The sequence below is a fragment of the Marmota monax genome, unplaced genomic scaffold, assembly GCF_021218885.2.
Source record: "Marmota monax isolate L192 unplaced genomic scaffold, Marmota_monax_Labrador192_F-V1.1 WCK01_AAM20220418_F8-fsc00059, whole genome shotgun sequence".
In the NCBI taxonomy this organism is placed as follows: Eukaryota; Metazoa; Chordata; class Mammalia; order Rodentia; family Sciuridae; genus Marmota; species Marmota monax.
Genome location: NW_026693595.1, coordinates 596755 through 622274, shown reverse-complemented (window position 1 = coordinate 622274; position 25520 = coordinate 596755). Strand labels below are relative to the sequence as shown.

General features: G+C 38.9%; 1 protein-coding gene across 9 annotated transcripts in view; it reads right to left on the bottom strand.

Annotated features, from left to right (window-relative positions):
* The window catches only part of Prune2 (prune homolog 2 with BCH domain), a 266156-nt gene that overhangs the window by 41206 nt on the left and 199430 nt on the right, over positions 1-25520 (bottom strand). For all 9 annotated transcript variants that reach the window (XM_046459424.2, XM_058583989.1, XM_046459423.2 and 6 more), the window contains exon 10: positions 7689-7768. In XM_046459424.2, coding sequence (XP_046315380.1) covers positions 7689-7768 — 80 coding nt within the window. The remainder of the gene's footprint in view (positions 1-7688; positions 7769-25520) is intronic.

Sequence of the window (25520 nt, the reverse complement as noted above, 5' to 3'; positions counted from 1 at the left end):
TTTACCTCTGGTTCCAGGCACAGAGTTTCTAAAACCCAGGGGATTTCCTGAGATCAAAGGAGTATCTCATGTTATTTATAGCAAGCCCCTTTTGATCAGACCTGAGTTTATGCTGAGGAGGTAACTTAAAGCGGAGCCCCAAGATAGCTTCAGCATGGGGCAGGTCACCAAAAAGACTAAGTGACTGGAACTTTCAGCCCTACACGCTAACCTCTGGGAAGGAGGTAGAGGGCTGGAGATTAAACTTCATAAGAACTCTTGAATAACAAGGTTTGATGAGCATCTGGGTTGGGGAATGCATTTAGATGCTGGGAGGTGGCACACACAGAGAGGGAATGGGAACTCCACCTTGTGTGAAATCCAGAAAACAAAGATGACCAAAAGGCAACGTTTAAAGAGCCCTTCCAAATGGAGCCGGGCAGCTGTTAGGGGAACAGCTGTACTAAGTTATGACTACCCAGGAAAATGAACTCTTAAAACAAGGCAGAGGAATGTGAACTGTTGAACTAGGCCAACATCTTTACATGAATGCTACAGTTGCAACTGTAACAAATAACAAATGAACTTCCAACCTAGATAATGGTCCCAGCAATCAATCATGTATATATAGTGATATGCATCCTAGTGATACGTATCCTAGTATAACTCTTCTGCACCAGTCATCCTCCTTTTTGAGTAACCTATGAAATTTCCTTTGTCCTCAGCTTCTCTTCCTTTTAAAAACCCTGCACATACATCTGAGCTTCTTTGGAGAACTCATTGAGAGTTATCTGATCCTGTGTTTTCCTAAACTTTGAAAGACCCAAGTAAAGTCTTTTTGCTTTTACCATTTCTGAGTTTGAATGGGTTGACATTACACGGTGTCAGAATTGGGTTCTGAAGTGACTCATCTCCCCCTGTGATGCTGCCAAGGACACAAATAAGTGCCCACAGGAGTCTTTTATTCTCTATCATCTCCCTGGCAGCTTCAGATCATGAGGGCAAATCCTCTCAGTTTCTAAACCTTTTTCACTGAAGTTCCAAAACTTTGTTGCCAGCTGCTTAGGAGAAAAATCTCTCATATAAGTATCTAGGAGGGCATCCCTCATTTTGGTGGATACTGAGTTTCTAAGAAAGGAACTTTCATCTTGAGTTAATTACAGGAAGCTCCTTCTCTGAGAATGCTCCTAGTGGGCAACCACCATCCAAAACTCCTCCTTTTTTTCATGGTTTAAATGTACTGGTTATTTTTTTGTAAATTCCTGATTCAATGAACTAAAATTATGCATGATAATTTGAAATTATACTGGCTCCTCCAGGACTCTTTTGATATTTCAAAATTAATTCTACTTGTATAATCAATTAGAAAAAAAAAAACTGGAATGGTGTTATGGTTTGGAAGTGAGGTATCTGTTAAAAGCTCTTATATTAATGCAGGTGTTTCAAGATGAAATGACTAGATTATGAGAGCTATAACTAATCAATCCATCCTCATTTGAATGGTCTGGGTGATAACTGTAAGCAGGTGGGACATGGCTGGAGGAGATAGATCCCTGGGGGTGTGCCCTGGGAGGGTTCCTCTGCCGTGTGACCTCTTTCCCTTTCTCTGTTTTCTGACTCTGCCATGAGTTGAGCAGACTTCCTCCACAGGGGCCTTCAGCCATGATGCACTGCCTTACTTCAGGTCCAATCTCCCACCCTAGCATTTCAGATTTATATAAATTAGTCTAGCTACTTGCAAAAAAAAAATATTATAGCTAAGTAATGGATTGTTTTGGTCAGTCGGAATAATCCTACTAGAGATTTCTCAAGAGTAACTGCTAAAAGCCAAGCATATGCTCAAAAATTATCCCTAAAGCTTTATAAATAAATACCACTGTATTTCTCAAATTATCTCATTATTCTACAGTGCATTCAGTGTCCTGATGACCTTTTTCTGATTGTTACAGCAATTCTGAAAAAAAAAAAAAATCTTCAAAATTCTGGCATGAAACACCTGATGGACAAAACAAATAGCCTATTCAATTCCAGTTTCTTAGATAGTCTTCAGGAAGATTAAGATACTTTGGTCAAAAAGCATTCCCTGGACTGGGGTTGTTGTTTAGTCGGGGAGCACTTGCCTAGCTTGTGTGAGGTGCTGGACTCAATCTTCAGCACTACACAAAAAATGAATAAAATAAATCATTGTGTCCATTTACAACTGAAAAAAAAAAAAAGAAAAAGAAAGAAAAGCATTTCCTGTTGGGTGTGGGCCTATAATCCCAGTGGCTCAGGAGGCTGAGACAGGAGGATCGTGAGCTCAAAGACAGCCTCAGTAAAAGTGAGGTGCTAAGCAACTCAGGGAGACCCTGTCTCTAAATAAAACTCAAAATAGGGCTGGGGATGTGGCTCAGTGGTCAGGTGTCTCTGAGTTCAATCCCTGGTACCACAAAAAAAGAAAAAAAAAAAAAAAGTGAAAGCATTCCCTGATCTGAGAAAAGGCCCCATGAGCCCCATGAACTATTTGCTTTAGCTGAGCAACTGTCTGTCCCAAATTCTTGTTAAGAAATCTGAGGAAAAGTCACCAAAGCTATGAAGTCTCAAATGAGGTTGCTTAGCTTGTGATGGAAAACCAGACCTGGTTGTAAGATGAAATTATAAAAACATTATGGTAAGAAAACAGAGCCTGGGGAAAGGGGTCAGTTCCCCGTCAGCTCTTCTTCAGGAATCCTAATTAACCAAGGGTCGCTATCTTTTGGATTATAAATAACTGTCTCTAGGAGTCTTTACTATGTCCTCTTGAAATGTAAGCCCCTCTTTCAGGGCTAGAGATTCAATAGATGCCTGTGAAAAGACCTATTTCTTCTTATCTGTTTCTGTAACTCACTTTATGGTTGAGACCCTGCACAAGGCCTTCAGCCATGTAGAGTGTTGTGGGATCCGAGCTAAAAATTTGTAGTGTGTTCTCCTCTGGGCTGGCTGGGGGATGGTGTAAAATAGTTTGGAGTTCTCCTCCTCTCCAAGTGCTGCTTGCTGCTTCTCGACTGGTCTGTTTCCCTCAACAAGTACATGAGCTTCCAGATGAAACAACTGTCTCCTAAGTCAAATTTCTCAAACTCTTCCAGTTTTCCTAGAGGTGTTTCTAATTATTGGCCCATAAATCTAACTCTTGATCATCCTGGACATGATTTTACATTTTCATATTGTGGTTTGGATGTGAGGTGTTCCCCAACAGTCCACATGTGAGACAATGCAAGAAGGTTCAGAGGAGAAATGACAGGTTTTGAGAGTCTTAACCTGATCAGTGAATTAATCCCCTGGTGGGGATTAATTGAGTGGTTACTGAAGTGATAGGGTGTGGCTGGAGGAAGTGGAAATTCAGGTGTGGCTTTGGGGTATATATTTGGATCTGGCAAGTGGAGACTGTCTGTGCTTCATCATGTGAGATGGTTCCCTCTGCCATACTCTTCCATCATGATGTTCAGCCTCACCTCAAGCCTGGAGGAATGGAGCTGGCTGCCTATGGACTAAGACCTCTGAAACCTTGAGCTCTCAAATAAACTTTTCCTCCTCTAAAATTGTTCTGGTCAGATCCTTTAGTCAGAGCAGTGAAAAAACTGAGTAAAACAATATTATAATACCATAACATCACCATTAAAAATGGCAGAACAAAAACCCAAGGATGATTTGAGCTACATTATAAAGCAATTATTTCCCAGTTATGAAATGGATATATATATATATATATATATATATGCTTACCCCTTACTATTGTCACTTAAGGTCTGATTCACCCTTACATTGGGAGCAACATAATCGTACTAAGATGGGTCAAGTAGATAGTACTCATTACCTTGGGTGGTATCCTTCCAAACCCTGTTCTTCTATAATGACCATAAGATCCTCTGATCAGCTAAAGACTGAGAATGGTGACCTGTCATTTACTGGAGAGAATGTAATGGAACTCAATGGCTCTGTGGAACCAGTCTTTGGCCTTGGCTTTCCCTCACTTGAATAGGACATTGCACTTTGGGCTTTCACTGGATACAGAGGCATATTCAATCCTCCTTCAGTATGGGCTCTAAGAACTTTTCCCCCTTAAAAGACAGAGGGATTCGATCATTGTTGCTGTGTTTGTTCCTACTTTAGAGCTCTTAGATGTGATTGCCCTCATGGAAGTATTAGCTAATTTCACCCATCAAGGCTTAAGCGACAGCTGACAAACATTACGCTTGGTAAATACTGAAATGCCCTTAATAAGAAAAGCATTCTTGGGGCTGGGGCTGGAGCTCAATGGTAGAGCGCCTGCCTAGAACGAGTGAGGCACTGGGTTCAATCCTCAACACCACATAAAAATAAAAAAAAGGTATTGTGTCCATCTATAACTAAAAAATACATATATTAGAAAGAAAGAAAAGCATTCTTAGAAAACCACAGGGCACTTGATATTATCACTGTTTCTTGAGGGGGTACTTGTGCTATTATTAAAACAGAATTCTGTGACTATACAACTGATGAATAATCAACTCATCAGTTATATGAAAAAATTGCTTTTAAAATGACCTTGTACTTAGCCTAAGAGAATTGTTTTAATTCTCTGTCTGGATCAGGTTCCAGCTGGCTAAAAGCCTTACTGATAGTGTTATTAATACTCCTTGCTATTCTTATTGATGCTTGTATTTTTATAAATTTTTAATATGATGCATAACTCACTGTTTAACTACTTCTATTACCTGAATAATGATCTCATGTCAACCAGAAGCCATCAGTCATTCATCAGAGGATTGAATCCAGTGAAAGCCCAAAGTGCAAAGTATCAAGTCATTTTATAAGCCATGCTCCTCTGTAAGCCCTGCTCTCTGACTGCCTCCTTGTTACTCAAATGTGACCTTAAGCTCTCTATCTACAATCACCTTTTCTTTACAGGGATATGACCTCCTGGGAATGAACCTTCCCAGATCCAAGGGACCAGATCTACTTAAAATCAACATATAATACAAAGATTGATTATTGATGCTTTCAGTCATGATCAAAAGGGGAAAATATGAAAACTATAAGAAAATCATAACAAAAAGCAACACTTACAGAGCCCTTCAAGGCAGAGTTAGTAGGTCATTAGGGGACCAGGAATTACTGGTATTAGGAGCTACTACCTGAGGAAGTGAACTCTTGAATTGGGCATGGAAATGTAAACTTTTGAATTGAGCCAAGTCTGCAAAAAACACTAACATCTTTTAATGCATGCTGTAGCTGCAACTGTCACAAATAACAAATGAATTTTTCACTAAAGATAGTTGTGGAGATCAATCATGTATAGCTTAGTGATATGTATCCTAGTGTTATGATAACTTTTCTGTACCATTCATCTTCCTTTTCATGTAACTTGTAAGATTTCTCTCTCCTTATCTTCTACTTCCCTTTATTTTATTTTTCTTCATTCATTCATTCATACTGGAGATGGAACCCAGAGGTGCTTTACCACTGAAAATGTCCCCAGCCCTTTTATTATTTGTTTTGAGACAGGGACTTGCTAAGTTGCTTAGGGTCTCATTAAGTTGCTGAGGCTGCCCTTAACTTATGATCCTCTTGTCTCAGTCTCCTATGTCACTGGGATTACATGCATGTGCCACCACACTCGGCTCTCCTTCCTTTTAAAATTCCTGTACAACATGAACTTCTTTGGAGCACTCATTCAGAACTGTTTGAATCTTTATTTTCCCAAATTGCAATTCCCAAGATATATAAATAAAATGAAATAAGGATCTTTTGCTTTTATAAATTCTGAATTTAAATTGACCAAACATGCCTATGCACCTCATCATCTGAGTATTCATCTGTGTCTTTTACAATATGCTCCATAATAAGCCAGTAAATGTAAGTAAAATATTTCCATTAGTCCTATTAGCTGTCCTATCAAACTACTAAACCTGAGGAAGGGATTTGTAAATATTTTTATTTATAGCCAATTGGTCAAAAGTACAGGTCCATATTAGGATTTAAAATTGGTTTCTGAAGTAGGGGAAGTCTTGTGGGACTAAGCCCTTAACCTGTAGGAACTGGCACTATCTTCAGGTAGATAATGTCAGAACTGAACTGCATTATAGGATACCCAGTTGGTGTCCTCTAGAGAACTGTGTGGTATATGTAGGAAAAATCCTAAATATCTGGTTATAGAAGTACTCTTCGTAAGAGTGTAGTAGGAGAATTGTTTCTTGTCTTTACCTGAAACCAGAAGTAACAGGTTTCCCTGGACAAAGTATTTTGAAGGCTATCTGGTATACCCTTCAACTCTGAAATTCTAACTGTGGCTCTGTTCTAATGATACTGGTTCTACTCCTTTATCATTAGGATTTTTCTTTTCTGCATGGAATATCACCCAAACTGTGTACCATGTAATGTTTTTATGTATTACTTTAAAAAATGTTTCTGCTGACTAATACATTTGAAAAACACTAGGATTCTATATTATAGGAATCTTTAGCACAGTGTTGTCAAAAATAATTTTTGTGATAATGAAAATGTTCTATGTAGTACTGAGCACTTGACTAGTACAACTGAAGAGTGGAATTTAAAATTTTATTCATTTTAATTAATTTAAATAGCCACATGAATTTAGCTGCTAACCATATAGGTTAACCATAGCCTTAATACCTTTAATATTCAAAAGTATATTGTGGGGCCTAGTACATGCCTGTAATTCTAGCTACTCAGAAGGCTGAAGTAGGAAGATTGCAAGTTTGAGGCTAGCCTCAGTAACTTAGTGAGAACCTGTCTCAAAATAAAAATAAAAAGAGAAGGAATGGGAATATAGTTCAAGAGCTAGAGTACCCTGGATTTCATCCCCAATACTGAAAGAAAAGTATACTGTAACTCTTGAAGAGCAAAAGAAACTTTCAGTGGTCACCATTGGCCTTAGAACATTTAAAAAATAATTATCTCACAACTAGTATTTTGAAGAATGCACTTCAAATACTAGGGTGGAAGACAAATTTCATTACTTCCTTTGTCTCTACCTCATTCTAGGCATGATTAATAGTGCCACGGTTCTAGATCTTGGTATGATATTGTAGCTGGTGCAGTACAAGAGAGTGATTCTAGTACAAAGTGACAATTGTGTAGGTTGCAACTGAAAATTTTAGTCTTTTTGTGTGTGTCTGCCTTAGACACAAATCCTTATAGTATGAGGTTATTGTCCCAGGGATTTATTTATTTATTTATTTTTCTGTGGTTATTATTGTTTTGTTTGTTTTACAGTTCTGGGGATTGAATCCAGGGCCTTGTACATGCTAGCAAGTACTCTACCACTGAGTGACAATTCCACCCGCCCCACCTCCTTCCTGTTTGTTTGTTTATAATTAAGGTACTATGCTTTCTTGATATCATATTTCCAATTTTAAACAATCACACAATTACATGTAAATTTGGGGAACTTAGACACTAGCCAGAATTTGGTAGTATGATATCTAGCTACTGGTTATCACAAGAACTGAAAACATGGGCCACAGCCCAGGTGATAAAATGTGGCCCACACTAGTGAGTTTCAATATTCAAATCAACTCTGAAATTAAACAAATTGAACTCAACACCTTCCTTTCACACAGTTTTTATTCCTCTCTTGACTTTAATCATTGAAATCACAAGTTGAATGCATAGGAAATGGTTCTTTCACTGAATAATGGAGATGTTTGGATGCAGAATACCCCAAGGAAATGAATAAATGCTTCTCTCACCAGGCCTCAGGTCTGCAGCATCAGGACTTGGCATTCCCTCCTCAAAGGGGATGTCCATTCCTACATCCTCTGACAGTAGCCTGGAGAAAACAAAGCAGAGTGTAAAACACTGGGTGGGATTTTATTTTCTTTGAAAAGGAAACCCAGAGATTACTGGATACGATTTTCAACTCAAATGAAATAAGCCAAATATGTGCACTGAATCCATTGTTAAGTGACCCCAAATTAGAATAGAGTTTCTGCAGTTAACTGTGAAGGAGAACCATGAACACCAATTTCATGGGCAACTCAAACTCCAAGTTAACCTGCGTACAGAAATGCCTTCCCCTACCAGCTCACCCAAGTACAGTACAGGACCAAACTCAGAAACTGGAAATACAAACACCTAAGAAAATATATTTTGGGGAATATTTAATATGTATTTTTTCAACAAGAGAAGCAATATATATATTTTAGAGGAAAGAAGACCCAAGTTTGTATGTATTTCTCCCCTGTGTTGATTTGAGTATACGACTTCAATTGCCTTGGGCAGAGGACAGCATACTCTGCTATGTTCCTTCACTTTTTGAATATTTAAAGGTTCATCATGAATATATGTTGGGTGGGGAGGATGGCTCTGGTCACAACTTACCGTCTCTTGTGTCTATTTGGTGCTGAGCCCAGGCCATTTATATTCACCTACTTGGTAAGAGGATTGCAGGGAAATAGGAAAATACTGCTCCCCTGGAGAGAAGTGAGTGAAATTAAACAAATTGAACTTAACACCTTCTTTTCACACAGTTTTTTTTTCCTCTCTTCACTTTAATCATTGAAATCACAAGTTGAATGCATAGGAAATGGTTCTCTCACTGAATAATGGAGATGTTTGGATGCAGAATACCACAAGAAAATGAATAAATGCTTCTCTCACCAGGCCTTGGCCCGCCAACCCCACAAACCCTCTGAAAACACAGCATCATGGAGTATTATGGTTTGGACCTTAAATGCCCCCCAAAGGCCCATGTGCTAAAAGCTTGATTGATAGCCTGTGGTACTCTCAGGATGTGGTGGGAACATGTCCAATAGTATATAAGAGGTGCGGCCTAGGGTTGCAGATGTAGCTCAGTGACATAGTGTTTGCCTAGCATGCACAAGGCTCTGGGTTCAATCCCCAGCACTGGGAAAAAAAAAAAAAAAGAGCTGGGGCCTAGTGAAAGAAAGTCAGGTCACTGAGGCATAACCTTGAAGAGGGTGTTGGACCCCCACCCCCTTCCTCTCTTTCTTTGCTTCCCAGCAGCCATGAGGTGCGTAGCTTCATGGCCATGCTTGGTTGCCAGCCATCATTCCCTCCATGATGTTCTGCCTTACCACAGGCTCAGAGCAATAGCGCCAAGTGACCATGGTCTGAAACTTCTAAAACCATGAGCCCAAATAACCCTTTCTTCCTTTTAAAGTGATTGTCTCATTTTTTTTTCTTTTTACCACAACAGAAAGCTAACACAGAGAATTTCTCTCTCTACATAATTTCTGTGACTCTGACCTTGAATGTTCTTTAAAGCTAAAGCTGCCCCCTAACATCAAGACGGCGGGCAAGGCTGGGGTGCAGTTCAGTGAGACCATGCTTGCCTAACACATCAAGGCTATCGGTCTGATCCTAGCAGAAGAGAAATACAGACAGTGGGCAAGAGGCTGGCATGTGAGTAAAGCAATGATGCAGCAACAAGAAAACCTGTGCCACAGTGTAGCTCCCCACACGAGGTGAAGTGAACCCCATTGTTCAGCAGTAGGGTGGGGGAGGGGACTACTGAGAAGTCTTATGTCAGGCCCAGGTTTGAAAGTCCTGGGACCCATAGGGATGGATGTCTGGCTTCCCATGCTGCTGCAGTTTGATTTTCTTACACTCACCCTTTTGTCTTCTGAAGCGATCTGTGTATATTCTCCTATATCAACCTCCTTCTAGTACCATTAATGACAAAAATGCTATTTAAAGCAGCTGGATTCAAAACTTCAGTTTCATCACTGACTGTGTGTCAGACCACTTTATCTTTTTGTGCCTCAGTTTCCTTACCAATAAAAGGAGAATGTGCAATGCCTGAAAATAAGCACTGACAGAAAAGCAATGCTTTGCATTGTAGCTCTTTTTTGCCTTCCATGACAATTGCTTTCTCCATTGAATTTGAAGCTTCATGAGAATAAGAATCATACCTGTCTTATTCATTATTATTGCAGCATCCAGTATAGACAAACATCAATAAATATGTGCCAGGCAGAATTTTTGAGCCTGAAATACCCTAACTGCACATATATATTATTTCTCTAGTTTTCTGCCCAAGAGTAAACCTTAAAATAAATAAATAAATAAATAAAGACCTCAGATTCCTACCAACCTGACAGAGCACATAAAAATGCAGGCCTGAACCTCAAAATAAATTTGAAGGGTTTTAAAATGGATAGAGAGTATTAGCTTCAATTCTGCAGGTTTTATAAATGCTTGTGAGTTAAGGACAGCATCATGGAATTACTAAAGGAGTCTCAGATGTGAGGTCACAGTTCTGAGTTATGGATCACTGTTAGTACTGAAAAGCTGATTGACTCTAAGAAGATTAGCTGACCATTTTGGATTTTAAATGAATAGAACAAATACCCAACATCACAGCGTCTATGGTAAATAAATATAATACATATGAAAGCACTCTGTAAATTTTAGAACATTGAGTTTAAACCCCCCCCCCACTTCCCATTTAAAAAATATCACCTGTATCATGGTTGGATAAAGCATAATCAAGGCTACTACAATTTGGGTATTAGCCCAGGCAAGGGATAATTTTACAACATCACAAATCTCTAGAGTATATAAATGCCCTCAGACTCATTGACATTAGAGAACAGACCCTTTGCCTCTCAGCACAGAGCAGGAGACCCTGTGAAGAAGGTGCTGGAAAGCCAGTGGTGGCATGCACCCAGGGAAGGGAAAACCTGAAGGTTGTGATGGGGACGGGGTGATTGGAGGGAAGGGCTCTCACAAACCCATGGATACTAAAGAGGGCTATGGGAACCTTTAAGAAAACCTTAGGGATGGGGAGAAATCTGAGCCAGAATAGTCTACAAGTAAGTTAGGGAGAAACCTAAGTCATACTCTATAAATACTTCAATCACATTCATACATTGGGTTCATAAACATTTGTAGAAATGAAATGGCCAAACCAAACATAGTACTTGAAGTGAAGCAGGCTGCTAATTTTATTTTTTCTTGCAATGCTGGGGATTGAACCTGGGGATCCACGAATGCTAGGCAAGCACTTTACCCATGAGCTACACTCTCAGCCTCTGGAATAGTAGTTTTCTGATAAGCTATGGAAGCCTCTCAGAATCTGTTAGGTAGTGAATCTGTCCAACCAAAAGATAGGTAGTTATATCCTATCTACCTATATCAAATGCTTAATTTTGGATCTTGTGAACACAAAATGGAGCTAACAAAGAGGGTTACAAACACAAGTCTGACTCTACTGTGGCTAAACTAGCCATATGTCTCCACCTAGAGGATGAGACAGAAATATTTTATGGTTTCTTTGCTGACTGATGCTGTATGTAGCTATATTGTTCTTCACCCATATTTCTGGCTCTTGGTCTTTGGTGTACATGTTAATATTTCACTTTCCTGCCCCTTGGGAGTTATAGTGGCTATGTAACATGGTTTGGCTGATAAAAAGGAACCGAAATACAGGTGTCTCTTCTGGGCAGAAGACTTATGAGCAAGTGTAGGTGCCACCTCCTTCCCACCTTTGCAGGGTTCTAAGTGCCTGTGGTAAGCAGAATCCCCTATGAAAGCTTGTGGGATATGTGAACAAGAAATGAATTTTCCTTCTGTTTGGCTATGAGACATTGGAGTCATTTGTTACCGTATCATCATCTAGTACTTTTTTTTTTTATTTTTTAGTTTTAGGTGAACACAATATCTTTATTTTGTTTCTATGTGGTGCTGAGAATTGAACCCAGTGCCTCACACATGCTAGGCAAGCATACTACCACTTGAGCTACATCCCCAGCCCCCATCTAGTAGCTTTTGCCTATACAGCTTTTATTGTTTTGAAGGGAATAGCTAACTCACAATATGGGGAAAATTTTCTTTCCTAATTTGAGTAACCCATTTCCCCATTCCCCAGTCTCACATTGACAATACATAACTTCTTGTCAGGGTTGCTAAAGCATAAAAGAACATTTTAATAAATGAGAAACAGCTTCAGATGGACATCAAATGCTTTTGAGTATTCTATAAACTTTGGTATTAATGTGCCATCTTTATGGGTTGTTTTTTTTTGTCAGAGTCATCTGTTACTTGTCAATTTATATAATATTTTTCTTTCAAAGTGACATTTATTTATGTAAAGTTACTTTGATAGGAAGGTTTGTGTCACCAGTGTATACAGAAACTTAAACCACTCACCTAAAATACATGGTCACATAAATTAAATATAATAAAAATAATGCTGTTACTTTTGAATTGGACACCCCTGGATCTCACTCCACAGCTTCTCTCTTTACTAAAAAAGAGAGATTAGGAATTGTTAGCTATGTCTGGCAAGGTGTAATGTCATGTACAGTGGTTCCCCACCTACATTATTTCATTTCCTGGGATTTCAGTTACTCATGGCAAACTGAGCTCTGAAAATATTAAATGGAAAATTCTAGAAGTAAGCAACTCATATGTTTTAAATAATTTACTATGATATATTGTTACAATTGCTATAACTATTTTATTATTGGTTACTGTTGTTAATGTGTTACTATGCCTAATTTATAAATTAAACCTTATTAAACATAGTATACATATATAGGGTTCAGTACTATGTGGTTTTAGACATTTGCAGAACATCTTGGAATGTATCCCCTGCAGATAAGGTGGGACTACCATATCCCTATAAATATAAGAAATGTGCCAGTTGGAATACAATATCCAAAAGGTAATTAATACATTTCCAAGTTTCAAAGAAACCAGGGGAAATCCTTGGGTGCCAAATTGAAAAGTTATTGGAAATATGCTGAAAATGGTAGTTTGTAGGATTTCTAGACTGGATATAGGCCCTAGGGTCCCATAGCAGAAGACACCTCTGGGTGCTTTAAGAAAGGCACAGATCTTAACTTCTAAATGAGGCTGTGGAGCTTAAAGAAATATTCCACTAGTATAAAGGGGATGAGAAAAAACTCTTTTCTTTGACCTTGGAAAGCACAGTCTACCAGGGATATTGGGTAGAAAATAAAAAGCAACATATAAGAATTGTAGACACTTGTCATGTGATAAGCATGTCTCAATTTATATTACCTGAGTGATGTAGAAAACCCAAATAAAGAAGTTAAAATTGAAATTCATCTATCATCATTGAATATCTACAACCCAGAAGAATTAATTGTAAAAAAAAAAAAACACTTGGTAATACTTATTTTTACACCCTAGGGACTTAATGGAAACCTACTTGGGAGCAAGATAAAAATAAACTTTTTTGAAAGAAGAGCGCACACCAAAATACAAAAACAAAGCCTTCCTAGCATAAAAAAACACCATGGTTGCTATAAAATGCAGTCACAGCAATGAAAGAAAACAAAACCAAAACCAAAAAAGAACAATATAAAAAACACAGTAAGGATTAAGGTAAATGACTGTGCTAAAGCAGTGAGACTTAGGTTTGCCATAACAGGTAATGCCACTTGAGCCCTGAGTAGCCATGCTGCTTATAAAAGAAATAAGTAACATAATAATGATGCAGAAGACACATTTACAATACAGTGGTATAAAATGATATATCAGAAAAAGATTGCACACAAGAAAGCATAATATTAATGTCAAACAAAACAGACTTTAAGCAGAAAAGGCAATATTAAGGCTAAAAACATTATTTAGTGTTAAAAAGAATAATTCTTCAGAAAATGTTATAATTCAGAGCCAACAAGTTTTCAGCAACTGTCTCAAAATATATAAAGCAAATATTGAATGTAAATTATAAGACACAATGAATTTCATGGGGGAACTTGAATATACCTTTTAAGAATTAATGAATTTGAAATGTGTACGAATATGGAAGTTCTAGGCTTGCCTGTGGGTGTAGCTCAGAGGTAGAGCATTTTCAGTACACAGGAGGTACTGGGTTTGATCACCAGCACTACCAAAACAAATTAAAAAAAAAAGAATGTGGGAGATCTGAACAATGCAATAATGTAGCTTGATCTAATGGACAGATCTGCATGCAGTAAAAATATTGAATTTTTTTCGAACCATACAGGATGTCCCATAAAACACCAAAGTCGATTCACATGCACCATATTCTCTGACTTCAAGACTTTAATTTAGAAATCAGTTACAAAAAGAAAGTTTGAAGACAAAATCACACTTGTATGTGACCCAACAATAACAACGCCTTACCTAGCAAATGAAAGCAGCTAAAGAAGTTCCTAGAGGAAAATAAATGGCCTTAAATTCAGATATTAGAAAATAATGAGGAATCTAGAGAGAAATAAGGAATTTTAAAAGGGAGGGGGCCTCATCAAAATAGAAGGGATAACAGAGAAGTAGAGTAAGGGGATTGAGGGGCGGAGGAGGGATGGGAAATGGGAGAAACGAACAATTGACCACACTATGTTATGTGCATGTACGAATATATCACAATGAATCCATATAATTCCATATGTGTAACTATAATGTACCATTTAAAAACAAATCACAAAAAAAGAAAATAAGATGGGGGCTGGGGATATAGCTAATTTGGTAAGAGTACTTGCCTCTCATGGACAGGCCCTTAGTTCAATCCCCAGCACCACAAAACAATAACAACAACAACAACCCAAAACAAATAAACAAAAAATACTAGGAAAAAAAATAAGAAAACAAGATGGCCTGAATTAGCCAAGAGGCAGTTATAAAAATAATCCTGCCCTTATGTGATTTATGCTATCTTTGCTAAATCTGTGTACCCCCTCCCCCAAATGAATGCCACCAAGTAGAGGACAGTAATGTAAATAGAATTTTCCAATTTGAGAATGGATCCCATATAGATTGGCAGGTCATTATGTTTCTGGCATTTATTCTTCTTAATAAAGAAGGCTCATTGTTGTAGCATGACAATCTTGACACCACAGATAGTAAAGGTCAATAGATGCAAAACTTTGGGACACAGAGGCACCCTCTTGCTTTTAGAATGGGTCTAAAATTAAGCCCTTTCTACATTTTTAATTTTTTTCCAGTATATCTGGATCTGGAGGGATTTGATTATTGTAGGACTAGCTTTGCTTGAAACCAGGTTCTTTTTGAAAGGTAATGACTAGTGCACCAAGACTTGGCGCACACACACACCCATACACACACACAGATAACATTTCTAGATGGTAATGTTTCCTGACAGGCACATACACTCAGCAGCAGGCAGCACCCCTTTGTGGGAGCAAACCTTCTTATAAGCTTGGCTACTAAAATATACAGCGTCATAAGAAGTACAGTAGCAGGTCAAGACCTGGGGCCGATTGTTCTTTAGAAAAACACTGATGATTGTGCTGTTGTATTTTGGGGAAATGATTATATAAATGGAAAGTTCCCTTATGTCAGAGTTACTCAAATTCTTCTGACTTCCTTCTAGTCAAATGTGATACACATGTCAGATAAAGTCACTTTCTCTAGAAATGATGCCAAAACGTAGGGAAAAAACCAAACAATACTTTCATGAGATGCTTGTCATCCTTTGTTAAGTACATAAATAGCTGAGTGGCTGGAGGATTGTCATTTCAGGATTCCTGTCTGATAAAATAGCTGCAAAATTTAAAACAACAATACACGCCACTCTGTGAACCCCAGATAACTTTTCAAATTGCTCAGAGTAGGAGGTAAGATTGACTTGCACCAGGTTTCATGCTCAGCTTGATCAAGCTGAGACCAAGGATGAGAGGTTCCACAACAGGAAGCTGTGATCAAGCCCATGAAATCAGGCTCTTGGCAATGATTCGGATTCACTACCCAGCTGAGCCTCACTCCCCCTGGAACAGATAAGCTCTGTAGCCAAGCAGGAAGAAGAGACCTAGGAGCCAGCTGGCAGAGGGAGGTGAAGGAAGGAGGAGAGAACAGGGAAAGAAGCAAACAACAGAGAGCTGAGCCTGCACATTCACCCAAATATCACCTTCTTTAGGGAATCTGCAAAACCTCACAAGCCACATCTGTGGGTTCCCAAAGGACAATGACAATGCAGTCTCCTTACTCAGGTTCAGATTCCAAAACTCTAAAGGTAGCAAAAACATCACTCAGTACCCCAAATGATCCCCACCCACACACAATCTCTTGAATTGTCCCCTGAATACAGCAAAAGTGGTCTTGTTGACAAACTTCTTCACAGCATTTGAATCTTAGAAACACTAGCATTTGAGACACACTGAAACAAGAATAATAAAAAAAGCCTAAGTTCATTTTGCTTTTCAGATGATAATTATATCTTTGATAGTGAATGGAGGTGCATGCAGAATTGTATCTCTTACTGCCAGCTGTATGCCACTCATCCTCTTTTAATATTTTTCTATAACTTTAATAGATATCAATACATTTGGGTTTTTTGTTTTGTTTTGTTTTGTTTTTGTTTGATTGCTTTGTTTTGTTTTGGTACTGGGGATTAAACCCAGGGGCACTCAACCACTGAGCCACATCCCCAGCCCTATTTTGTATTTTATTTAGAAACAGGGTCTCACTGAGTTGCTTAGGACCTCACTAAGTTGCTGAGGCTGGCTTTGAGCTCATGATCCTTCTTCCTCTGCCTTCTGAGTCACTGGGATTATAGGCATGTGCCACTGCACCTGGCCATTTGTTTGTTATTGATAAAATTAAATTAGATGCACAATCTCATGTTGGGAAAGGGCATATACTTGTGTCTAATGTCAACTTACACTCAAAACTAGGATTCCTCATAGCCATGCAGAACTCAACAAGTACAAAACTGAATCTAACATCTTCTACACAAATCAGGTGCATCCTACATTTTCTGTGATGGTTTTTAAAAAATATCCAAAAGTTCTATACCTTCAAAAGGTGGAGCCTAATTTTCCTTCCTTTAAGCATGGACTAAACAGTGATTTGCTTTCAAAGAACAAAATAAGGAAGAAGTGACCATGTGTGGCTACTAAGACAAGGTCCTTAAAGGCCTTCCTCTCCTTTTGATCACTTAGTCTGGAAGAAGCCAGCTGCCGTGTTGTCAGAATACTCAAGGAGTCCTGTGGAGAGGTCTATGTGTCAAGGAGCTGAGATTTCTATAAAAATCCAGGTAAGAGGAACTGAGAGTATAGCCCTTAACATATGCAAGGTCTTCGGTTCAACCCCAGCACCAAAAAATACAAATTCGGGACAGAAAAACTTCTGCCAGAAGCTAAGGGGGCAAGCCGTTCTAGAAGCAGATCCTCAGCCTGATGCAAGCCTTCAGATGAGCATGGCCCTGGCTGATGTCTCAATAAGAAACCCTTAGACCCTTAATAAGAGACCCTGAGCCAGAACCACCCAACTACTCCACACTTGAATTTCTGACACAAAACCTGGGAGATAATAAATGGCTGTAGTTTTAAGCTGCTAAATTTCAGGGTAATTTACTACATGGCACTAGCTAGTAATCTATTCCCCATCCTAGTGAATATCTACAAATCACCTAAACTGGTACCCAGTCTTACTTTCTTTTCTTCTTAATCCAGTTTCCCATGCAGTCCTTCATTCTCTCCTCTCCATTCTTAATGATAATGCCTTATCAAGTTTATTCTTGCAGAAACCTCTTGGCCTTTCTTTCTGTTTCTGAACTTCCTGCCTCTCTCCTCTAAATCTCTAACTGAAAATGCCTGTCCATATTCACCTTAATGTCCCTGTTTAAAAAAAAAAATGCTTTCAACATTCCAGCTGCCTCAGGGAATATATTCTGGCCCCAGAACAGAACTGGTGAGCAATTCTAGATTTGCGCCTCCTCCCATTCCCCTCTCCAGGTAGCCCTGTGAATCTTGTTTGTCCTGTAAAACTCGGTTCAGCCAGCTCAGTCCCTGGATCTTATCCCCAACCCACAGAGTTGGGTCAGATCTAACAGCACCCTGTCCTCACCTACATAGATGCTTTGCATGTTCCTACAATTTCAGATATAAAACCTGTCTGTCTCCCTCCTCCTCCTCTCTCATCCCCCTTCGCACATACCCGAAGCTTCTGGAGGACCTGAAGTTCCAGTGGGTGGGAAAGGACCTAGCGGGTTATGAAGATGAAAAATAGCTATTGAACAAAGACACATTATTTAGAAGTGTGAAAATACCCTGCCTTTTTGGAAAGTGCTCCTCAGAATGTCTCACTACATATTTGCCCTTGACCATCAAAATTCTCTTTCAACAAGGGGTGGAGGTGCAGCTCAGTGGTAAAGTGCCTAGTTAGCATGTGTGAAGCCCTGGGTTCAATTCCCAGCATCCAAACCAAAAAAAAAAAAAAAAAAAATTTTTTTTCTTTCAACAAATTACTTTCCAAGTTAGCCTTTCTTCAAAATATAATTTGGGAATATTAGGTGCTCTACAAAGAAGTAATGACTTTGAGCATAATTAGGCAAAGTTCACTCAGCCAGACATTTATTAAGCCCTTTCACCTAGCAATAACACTCCTCTTTGATGATATTTGGAGCAACTGGGAGTGGGTTTGGCTAAGAAAGAATGAAGTTCTTATGAAGGGAAGGAGAAAAGAAGTGGACTCTTGTTTGTCTTTTTTTTCCTCCAAAATTGAAGACAAGCTTCAGTGCCAAGGACAACAGCTTCTGCAGGAGGTCCAAGTGAACAGAACTGACCAAGATCTCAGCACAGGCTCCTCTGTTCATGACTGAATTCACCAGCTTAGCCTCACTTTGCACTTATCCTTTGGGAAGACCAGTCCACAGATGCCTCCCAGCTCTAGCCTCTTGAAAGAAGCTCACTAGGGTTCCCCTTCCCCAGAGCTCATTGCAATGGGTGCACCTCCTTAGTTTAACTTCCTTTTCCTAAGTAGTATAAGAATGTGGAGTCACCAAAAAGTCCTGGACAATCTGGCACCAGAAATAATTATGGGAACATATATAGATTACTTTCAACTGCTGCTCAAGCAGTTATATGTGCTGACCCACAGGGCGTGGTAGAAGACTTAAGTCTTTGACTGCTCTAGAGCTGGGGTCAGCAGAGTTTCTTTGCAAAGAGCTGGATATTAAATATGTTATGCTTTGCCTGCCATACAGCCTGCCACTACTCAACTGTGCCACAGTAGCACAAAAGCAGCTACAGACAAAATGTAAATTAACGGGTATGGATGTGTGCCAACTAGACTTTTGCGCAGAGGCTGGGGATGTAGCTCAGTGCTAGAGCGCATCCTTACCAAGCACAAGGCCCTGGGCTCAATCCCCAGCAACTCCCTTCCCACAAAAACTACCATGTACAAAAATAGGTGGTAGACTGGACTTCACATAGGAATGGCCATAGTTTGCCAAATGCTACTCTTGAGTACCACCTGAGTAACATTTCATTTTCTCAAAGTTGGACATATTTGTCAAATTGTGAAGCTTTAATGCTGGTGCAAGTGGCACCCTCAAACATGTTTGTGTGCATATAAAAAAGTATAAATTCAGGTGTAGTTTTAGTTGTTATTTAACAGGAGTTTAAATGTGATAGCTTTTAGCCAGCTGTTCTAAGAATACATGGAGTAAAATACTCAGATATACATGAGGATATATGTAAAAAGACAGTTACTATAGAAAACCCTGCAAAACTGTGGGGTTTTTGAGCAGACTGAATTTGACTGTGATACAACCATGAAATATTAAATTTTTTTGTAACTACTTCCAACAGTTCTATGTTGAATCTCCCTTCCCTGTGTTAAGTTTTCTTGTAATTTTCAGTTATTAAAATCCAATCCAGTTTAAACTGTAAATTTCTCATCTTAAAACATTATCTCCTTTGCTCTCTCTCCTCTTAGCTGTGCTGGCCCATGATGCTTCAGAGAACTGGAACGGGGAAGGCTCTTCCACTCCCCATTCTTACTCCAGCATCTTAGATTCCAGAGAAGGGCATGCTGGGAAGATGGAGAGGATGCGGAGAGCCTGGGCTGTCCTTTCACTCCTCTCTCAGGCCCAGTCCTGAGAGCCTCCGTCCTCTGTGCTACTCCTCAAGTGCATGGGGCCTCCGTACTGTCCACCTGACTGAGAGAGAAGATCTGCCCTGACTCCACATCCTTTCCTTGTTCCCAGTTCCTGGCCCTGCCTCTGACTGGAGGCTTTGCAAACTCTGGCCGTCAGAGCAAAATATGACTACAGACTTGGTGGTTTCATCAAGAGAAACTTATTTTCTCACAATTCTGGAGGCAATAAGTTAAAAATCAGGGTTTCAGCAGGATTCTTCTGTCCTCTGTGGCTTATCGATAGCTGCCTTCCCCTTCTATCTTCACATAGTCTGGGCTTGTGTCCTCGTGGCTTCTTATAAGAGCAGCAGTATTATGGATTTAGGGCCCACCTTAATGACCTTGTTTTAAATTAATTGCCACTTTATAAAGATCTTATCTTCAAAACTGACATCCCCAGTTAATGATGGTTCAATTTAGCAATTATTTTTTACTTTATAATAATACAAAAGCAATACACATTCAGAAGAAACCATATTTCAAATTTTGAGTTTTGATCTCTTCTTGGGTTGGCAATATAATACTGTTGATGCTGAGCGGCAGCATTGGGAATCGGCTCCCAGTCCGATGGGAAACCACCAAGACTCTACAGTGTGATATTCTGCTACCAAATGGTGTTTGGTAGGTTAGGTATATTAAATATATTTTCCATTTATGATATTTTCAAATTACAATGGGTCCATCTGGACATAACCCCATTACAAGTGGAAGAGCAATCTCTACCCCTCTGCTGGATTGGACTTCAACAAATGAGTCTGGGGACATACAATCCTACCCGACTTCAATATGGCCCAAATCTATTACTGTCTCTGGCATTTTGGAACCCACAGTACACCCATAATACTACCCTGTCTTTCTAAAGAGTGATAGTGCAAGGCCACCCATGGCCACCCTCTCTCTGATGTTCATTTGCTCAGACAGGAAGAAGGCAGACTCACAAATCTGCTGCCTAAGTGCCTCCAGGCAGAGAATGAGATGCCAGCTTCCCTTGTGGAAGTATTACAAGTCTTTACCCACAACTATTTTGAGCAACCCTCACTTGGGTTTGGAGGGGCAAAAAGGGATGCACCCCAGTACTCTTAGCCAGGAAATGCTTCCTGATAACCCCTCCCTCTCCTCCTTCCTAGTCTTCTGCTCATACAGACTGGGTTAATGGTTGAGTCACCTTTTAAGAAGTCTTGAGGGGAGCATCTAGTCCAATGGTCAAGAACTTCTTACCATCTTTCTCTTTGGGAAAAAATACTTCAGGCCTTTTTGTCCTGGACCTTTGTAGGTTATTTTGAATAGTCAACTTGATTGGATTAAGAGGGTGTGTCTAGGAATGATTGGCATGTGAGATAGCCAACTGAAATGGAGACCCTCCTCAAGCGTGATAGCACCATCCAATAGGATGATGGCTTGGATGGAATAAAAGTTGGAAGAACAAAGAAGTAGCAGCAGATGCAAGTTTGATTTTTCTTGAACAGGAGTCTTGATCTATGGTGTGAGGATATTGGACTCTCACTTCTTCACTCTTTTAAAGCCAACCCGGCCAATGATTCTCCAGATGCCTAGGATACCCCTGTTGATCCCTCTTTTTCTGGGACTTCAGCCTCTTGGGCTAGGCAGCTACTGGTTCCTCCAGCTCTCCAGCCTGCAGATGGCCATTGTGGACTATCCAGCTTCTAGTTGTGTAAGCCAACCTACTAAATCCCCTTTTTATGATTATACTTCCTATTGATTCTGTTCCTCTAACTAACCCTGACTAGTGCAACCTTGGAACCTAGTTGTTCATTCAGTAACTAAAGAAAATTTTCCACTCAAAATACAGATATCGATGTAAAAATGTAGAGAGTACAGAATAAATGGTAATCACTAAAGTATGCTATTAATTTTCACATATATTTACTGTATTGTATTTCTAATCAGATATACTACTCAACATTATATTGCTCTATGTCAACAATTTTATGTAAAAATGTAAATTGCCTTTTATGGGTAGTGTGAATAAAATTGATTAGTTTTTTAACAAAAAATGAATTTTGTTTTTTTCTGTGCTGGGATTGAAAGAATTGTGACTTTTTTGTTTGTTCATTTGTTTTTGTGTATAAAAGGAAAAGAGACTCTCAATGCACATCAGTAGGAGAGTGACTAAATATAGCATGATATCCACTAGTATTTAAATGCAAAATAATTTCTAAATGTATTGACATGTAATATTTAACATATGTTTAATAAAAAAATCAAGTAACAAGGTGCTGTGTTTCAAATGATACTATTTTCATAAAATAATATACACATATATATATTTAAATATAGACAATATCTAAAAAGAACAGAATATACTGTCATATGTGATTATGTAATAGAATAAGTATAGAGGAGGAGGGATTTTTAGTTTCATTTATTTCCTCTTCTGTGTTGTTTCAATTTATAAAACATAAGCATGTGGCAACATTTGAAAATTAAAAAAAATTTTAAAAATAATAAGATTCTATAAGAGTTTCCAGAAATCTCCACTTGAGCAAATTTGAATTAATTTTAGAATAAAAGGAATGCTTAGGAAGTTGTCATTTCAGTTGTTCATCAGTAGCAATATCAGGCTGTCACATCCCCTGACATATTCTCAGGGCCCTGGATGCTTTTCAAAATGAATGAAGTATCAGAAACAGGAGGATGAGCAAAGCCCAGGGACTGAAACGTCGTCAGCATCATGGAGGAAAGCCAGGCAAGCCCAGGCTCAGAGTATCCTGTCATGATGCAGGTGCTGCTGCCCGCTCTGGCCATGTCTATCATATTTTTTCATCTTCACAAGTATTTTCTAATGTCTACTCTGAGCGAGCAGTGGGGCTTTTAAAACAAATAAGACACAGGCATTGCCTGCCTCTCACAGCAGTTGCTGCATATAACCTTGAGGATTCATCTTTTACAGTAGTTTTAAATGGATCTAATTTGATCCCTGTTCTGCAGTCTGTGTTTCAACACTTGCTTTCTATCTTTCAAGAGTTTCTCTTCTACATTCGCCTATTCTTTTCCCTCTGGATTCTTGTACTGTTGCTTTGCCTATTTTGTTAGACTTGCTGCATTTATTTCAGTTTTACAATTTTTCTTCTTTTTTATGAAAATTTCATTACTTTATGTTCTTATCTTTATAGTGTGTGTGTAGGGGGAGGGGATCTTTGATTCCACATAGTATCTTTCTAACTCCATATCTCTTTAAGCTTTTAAAATTACCTTTTGTTCCTCCAGTACTAGGACTTGAACCCTAGGCCTTGGACATGCTTAAGCATGATCTACCACTGAGCTGAACCCCAGCCCAACATGGTTTTTTGATGGGATCCCTTTGAGGCATTCCCCTCTCTCCCTGTTTCACAGGTGAGGAAGGCAGATGAGCCAAGAACTGAACCCCTCCATCTGGATGAGCAGACTATCTGCTCCTGCAGGGTGATGGCACCATGGGATTCCCACAGTCCCTACAGGGTCTGAGAACACTGTCTTGCAACCTGCATTCAGGGAACATGTGCTAAATACACGGACCAGTGTGCTTCTTTATGGTAACAGCATCCCCTTGTTATTTTCTAGATTTCCTTCCTGATGGGTCATTTGTTTTTTGCTTTCTTCTGGCATTAACTTCCTTTATCTTTTCACTTCCACATAGTCACTGTCTTGTGGTTGAAAACTGAGTCACCTCTCAGATCCCAGTGACTTTCCTGGGGAAGGCCAGGATGCCAGCCTGGGCAAGATAGGAACATATCCCTGGAAGCCACCCTTGATCTCAGGTCTGAGACTGACAGGGGAATACCAAGGAACACACACATATATACAGGGGAAGGATTCGCACCTGAGTGTTCCCCAGTTTCCTGGGGTGAGACACAGAAGGAGAGTATGGTCATATATTTAAATCATTGCTTCCCAAAGTGTGTGCCCAGTTCCACGTGTCTATGCCAAAAGGGTTTGTGCCATATAAGTGTGGGGAATATCATACATAACATCCTCCTTTGGAATTTTCATAATGCACACAACTCTGTTAGGGACCCTGAGATGCCCTACAGAAAACAAATCTGTTTGATTTTGTTTGCTTCTTTTTGATCAAGAAATCTTTTTGTTTTGTTTTGTTTTGTTATTACTTTGTTCTTTTGAGTAATAATGTTATTGTAGAAAAAAAATTGGGAAGCATGTCTCTGAGATATTACCCACTGAGATGTGTGGCCCTTTCTGATATTTTGTACAGTGTCTAACTGGAACCTAGCATATGTAGCCTGATTACGTATGTAGTGTTTTATTTCTTTCAGAAAGTGTATAGGATAATAGTTAAATCCTCAAGGCACTTGAAACACAGACTGCAGAACAGGGATCAAGCCTGAACTTGTACCTTGGCTCTGATCTTTGTAAATATGTGACTTAAAGCAAGTTGCAGAATTTGTATGTACCTCAGTTTCCTCATCTGTAAATTGGGGAAAGAATCACTGTGTACTTTTAGAGTTGTTATAGGATTTCATGAGTTGATTTAGGTAAGCATAGAGAACATTGCGTGGCACATAATCACTGATGTACATAAGGATTAAATAGTGCTGCTGTCACTACAATAAGTTTGTTAAAAATTAAAATAGAAAACTAATTTTCAAAAGCAAGTACCCTGGATCCAAAAGACATTTTCTTGAAAAAAAAAAAAAAACAGAAAAATCCATTCTGAAATGCATATGGAATTTTAAGAGACCTCAAATAGCCAAAACAATCTTGAAAAGGAACAAAGTTGGAGGTCTCACACTTCCTGTTTTCAACAATGATGTCAAAGCAGCCATAAACAGAACAGTGTGACTCTGGCATAAAGAGAAGTAGTGCCCATTAGAATAAAACAGCAAGATCAGAAATAAATATATGCATAAATGATCTTCAGCAAGGGTGCCAAGCTTATTCAATGAGGAAACAGCAATCTTTTCAATAAATGGTTGAAAAACTGGATATTCACATACTAAAAGAATGAAGTTGAACCCTCACCTTAATGATAAAAAATTAGCTAAAAATGGATAAAGGACCAAAACATAAGATCTAAAACTATAAACTTCTAGAAGAATACACAGGAGAAAAGCTTTGGATTTACAATAATTTGACATTGGATTTAACAATAATTTCTTGGATATGATACCAAAAGCATAGCACAAAAGTAAAAATGGGTAATTGGTATCACTACATAAAATTTAAAAGCTTTTGTGTATCAAAGGATATAACCAAGAGTAAAGGACAACCTATTAGAGGGGGTAAAACATTGAGCAAGGATTTGAATAGATGTTTCTCTAAAGATGATATAAAACTCGTCAACAGACATATAAAAAGATGCCCAACATCAGTAATCATTAGGGAAATGCAAATCAAAACTACAATGAGATAGCACTTCACAGTCATTAAAAAGACTGATATCAAAAGAAAAGAAGGGCTGGGTTTGTGGCTCAGCGGTAGAGCGCTTGCCTAGCTAAGTGCGAGGTCCTGGGTTCGATCCTCAGCACCACATAAAAATAAATAAATAAAGGTATTGTGTCCAATTACAACTAAAAAATAATTTTTTTTTTTTTTTTTTGGTGCTGGGGTTTGAACCCAGGGCCTTGTGCATGCGAGGCAAGCTCTCTACCAACTGAGCTATCTCCCCAGCCCCAAAATAAGTATTTTTAAAAAAGAAAAGAACAAGTGTTGGTGAGAACGTGGAGAAA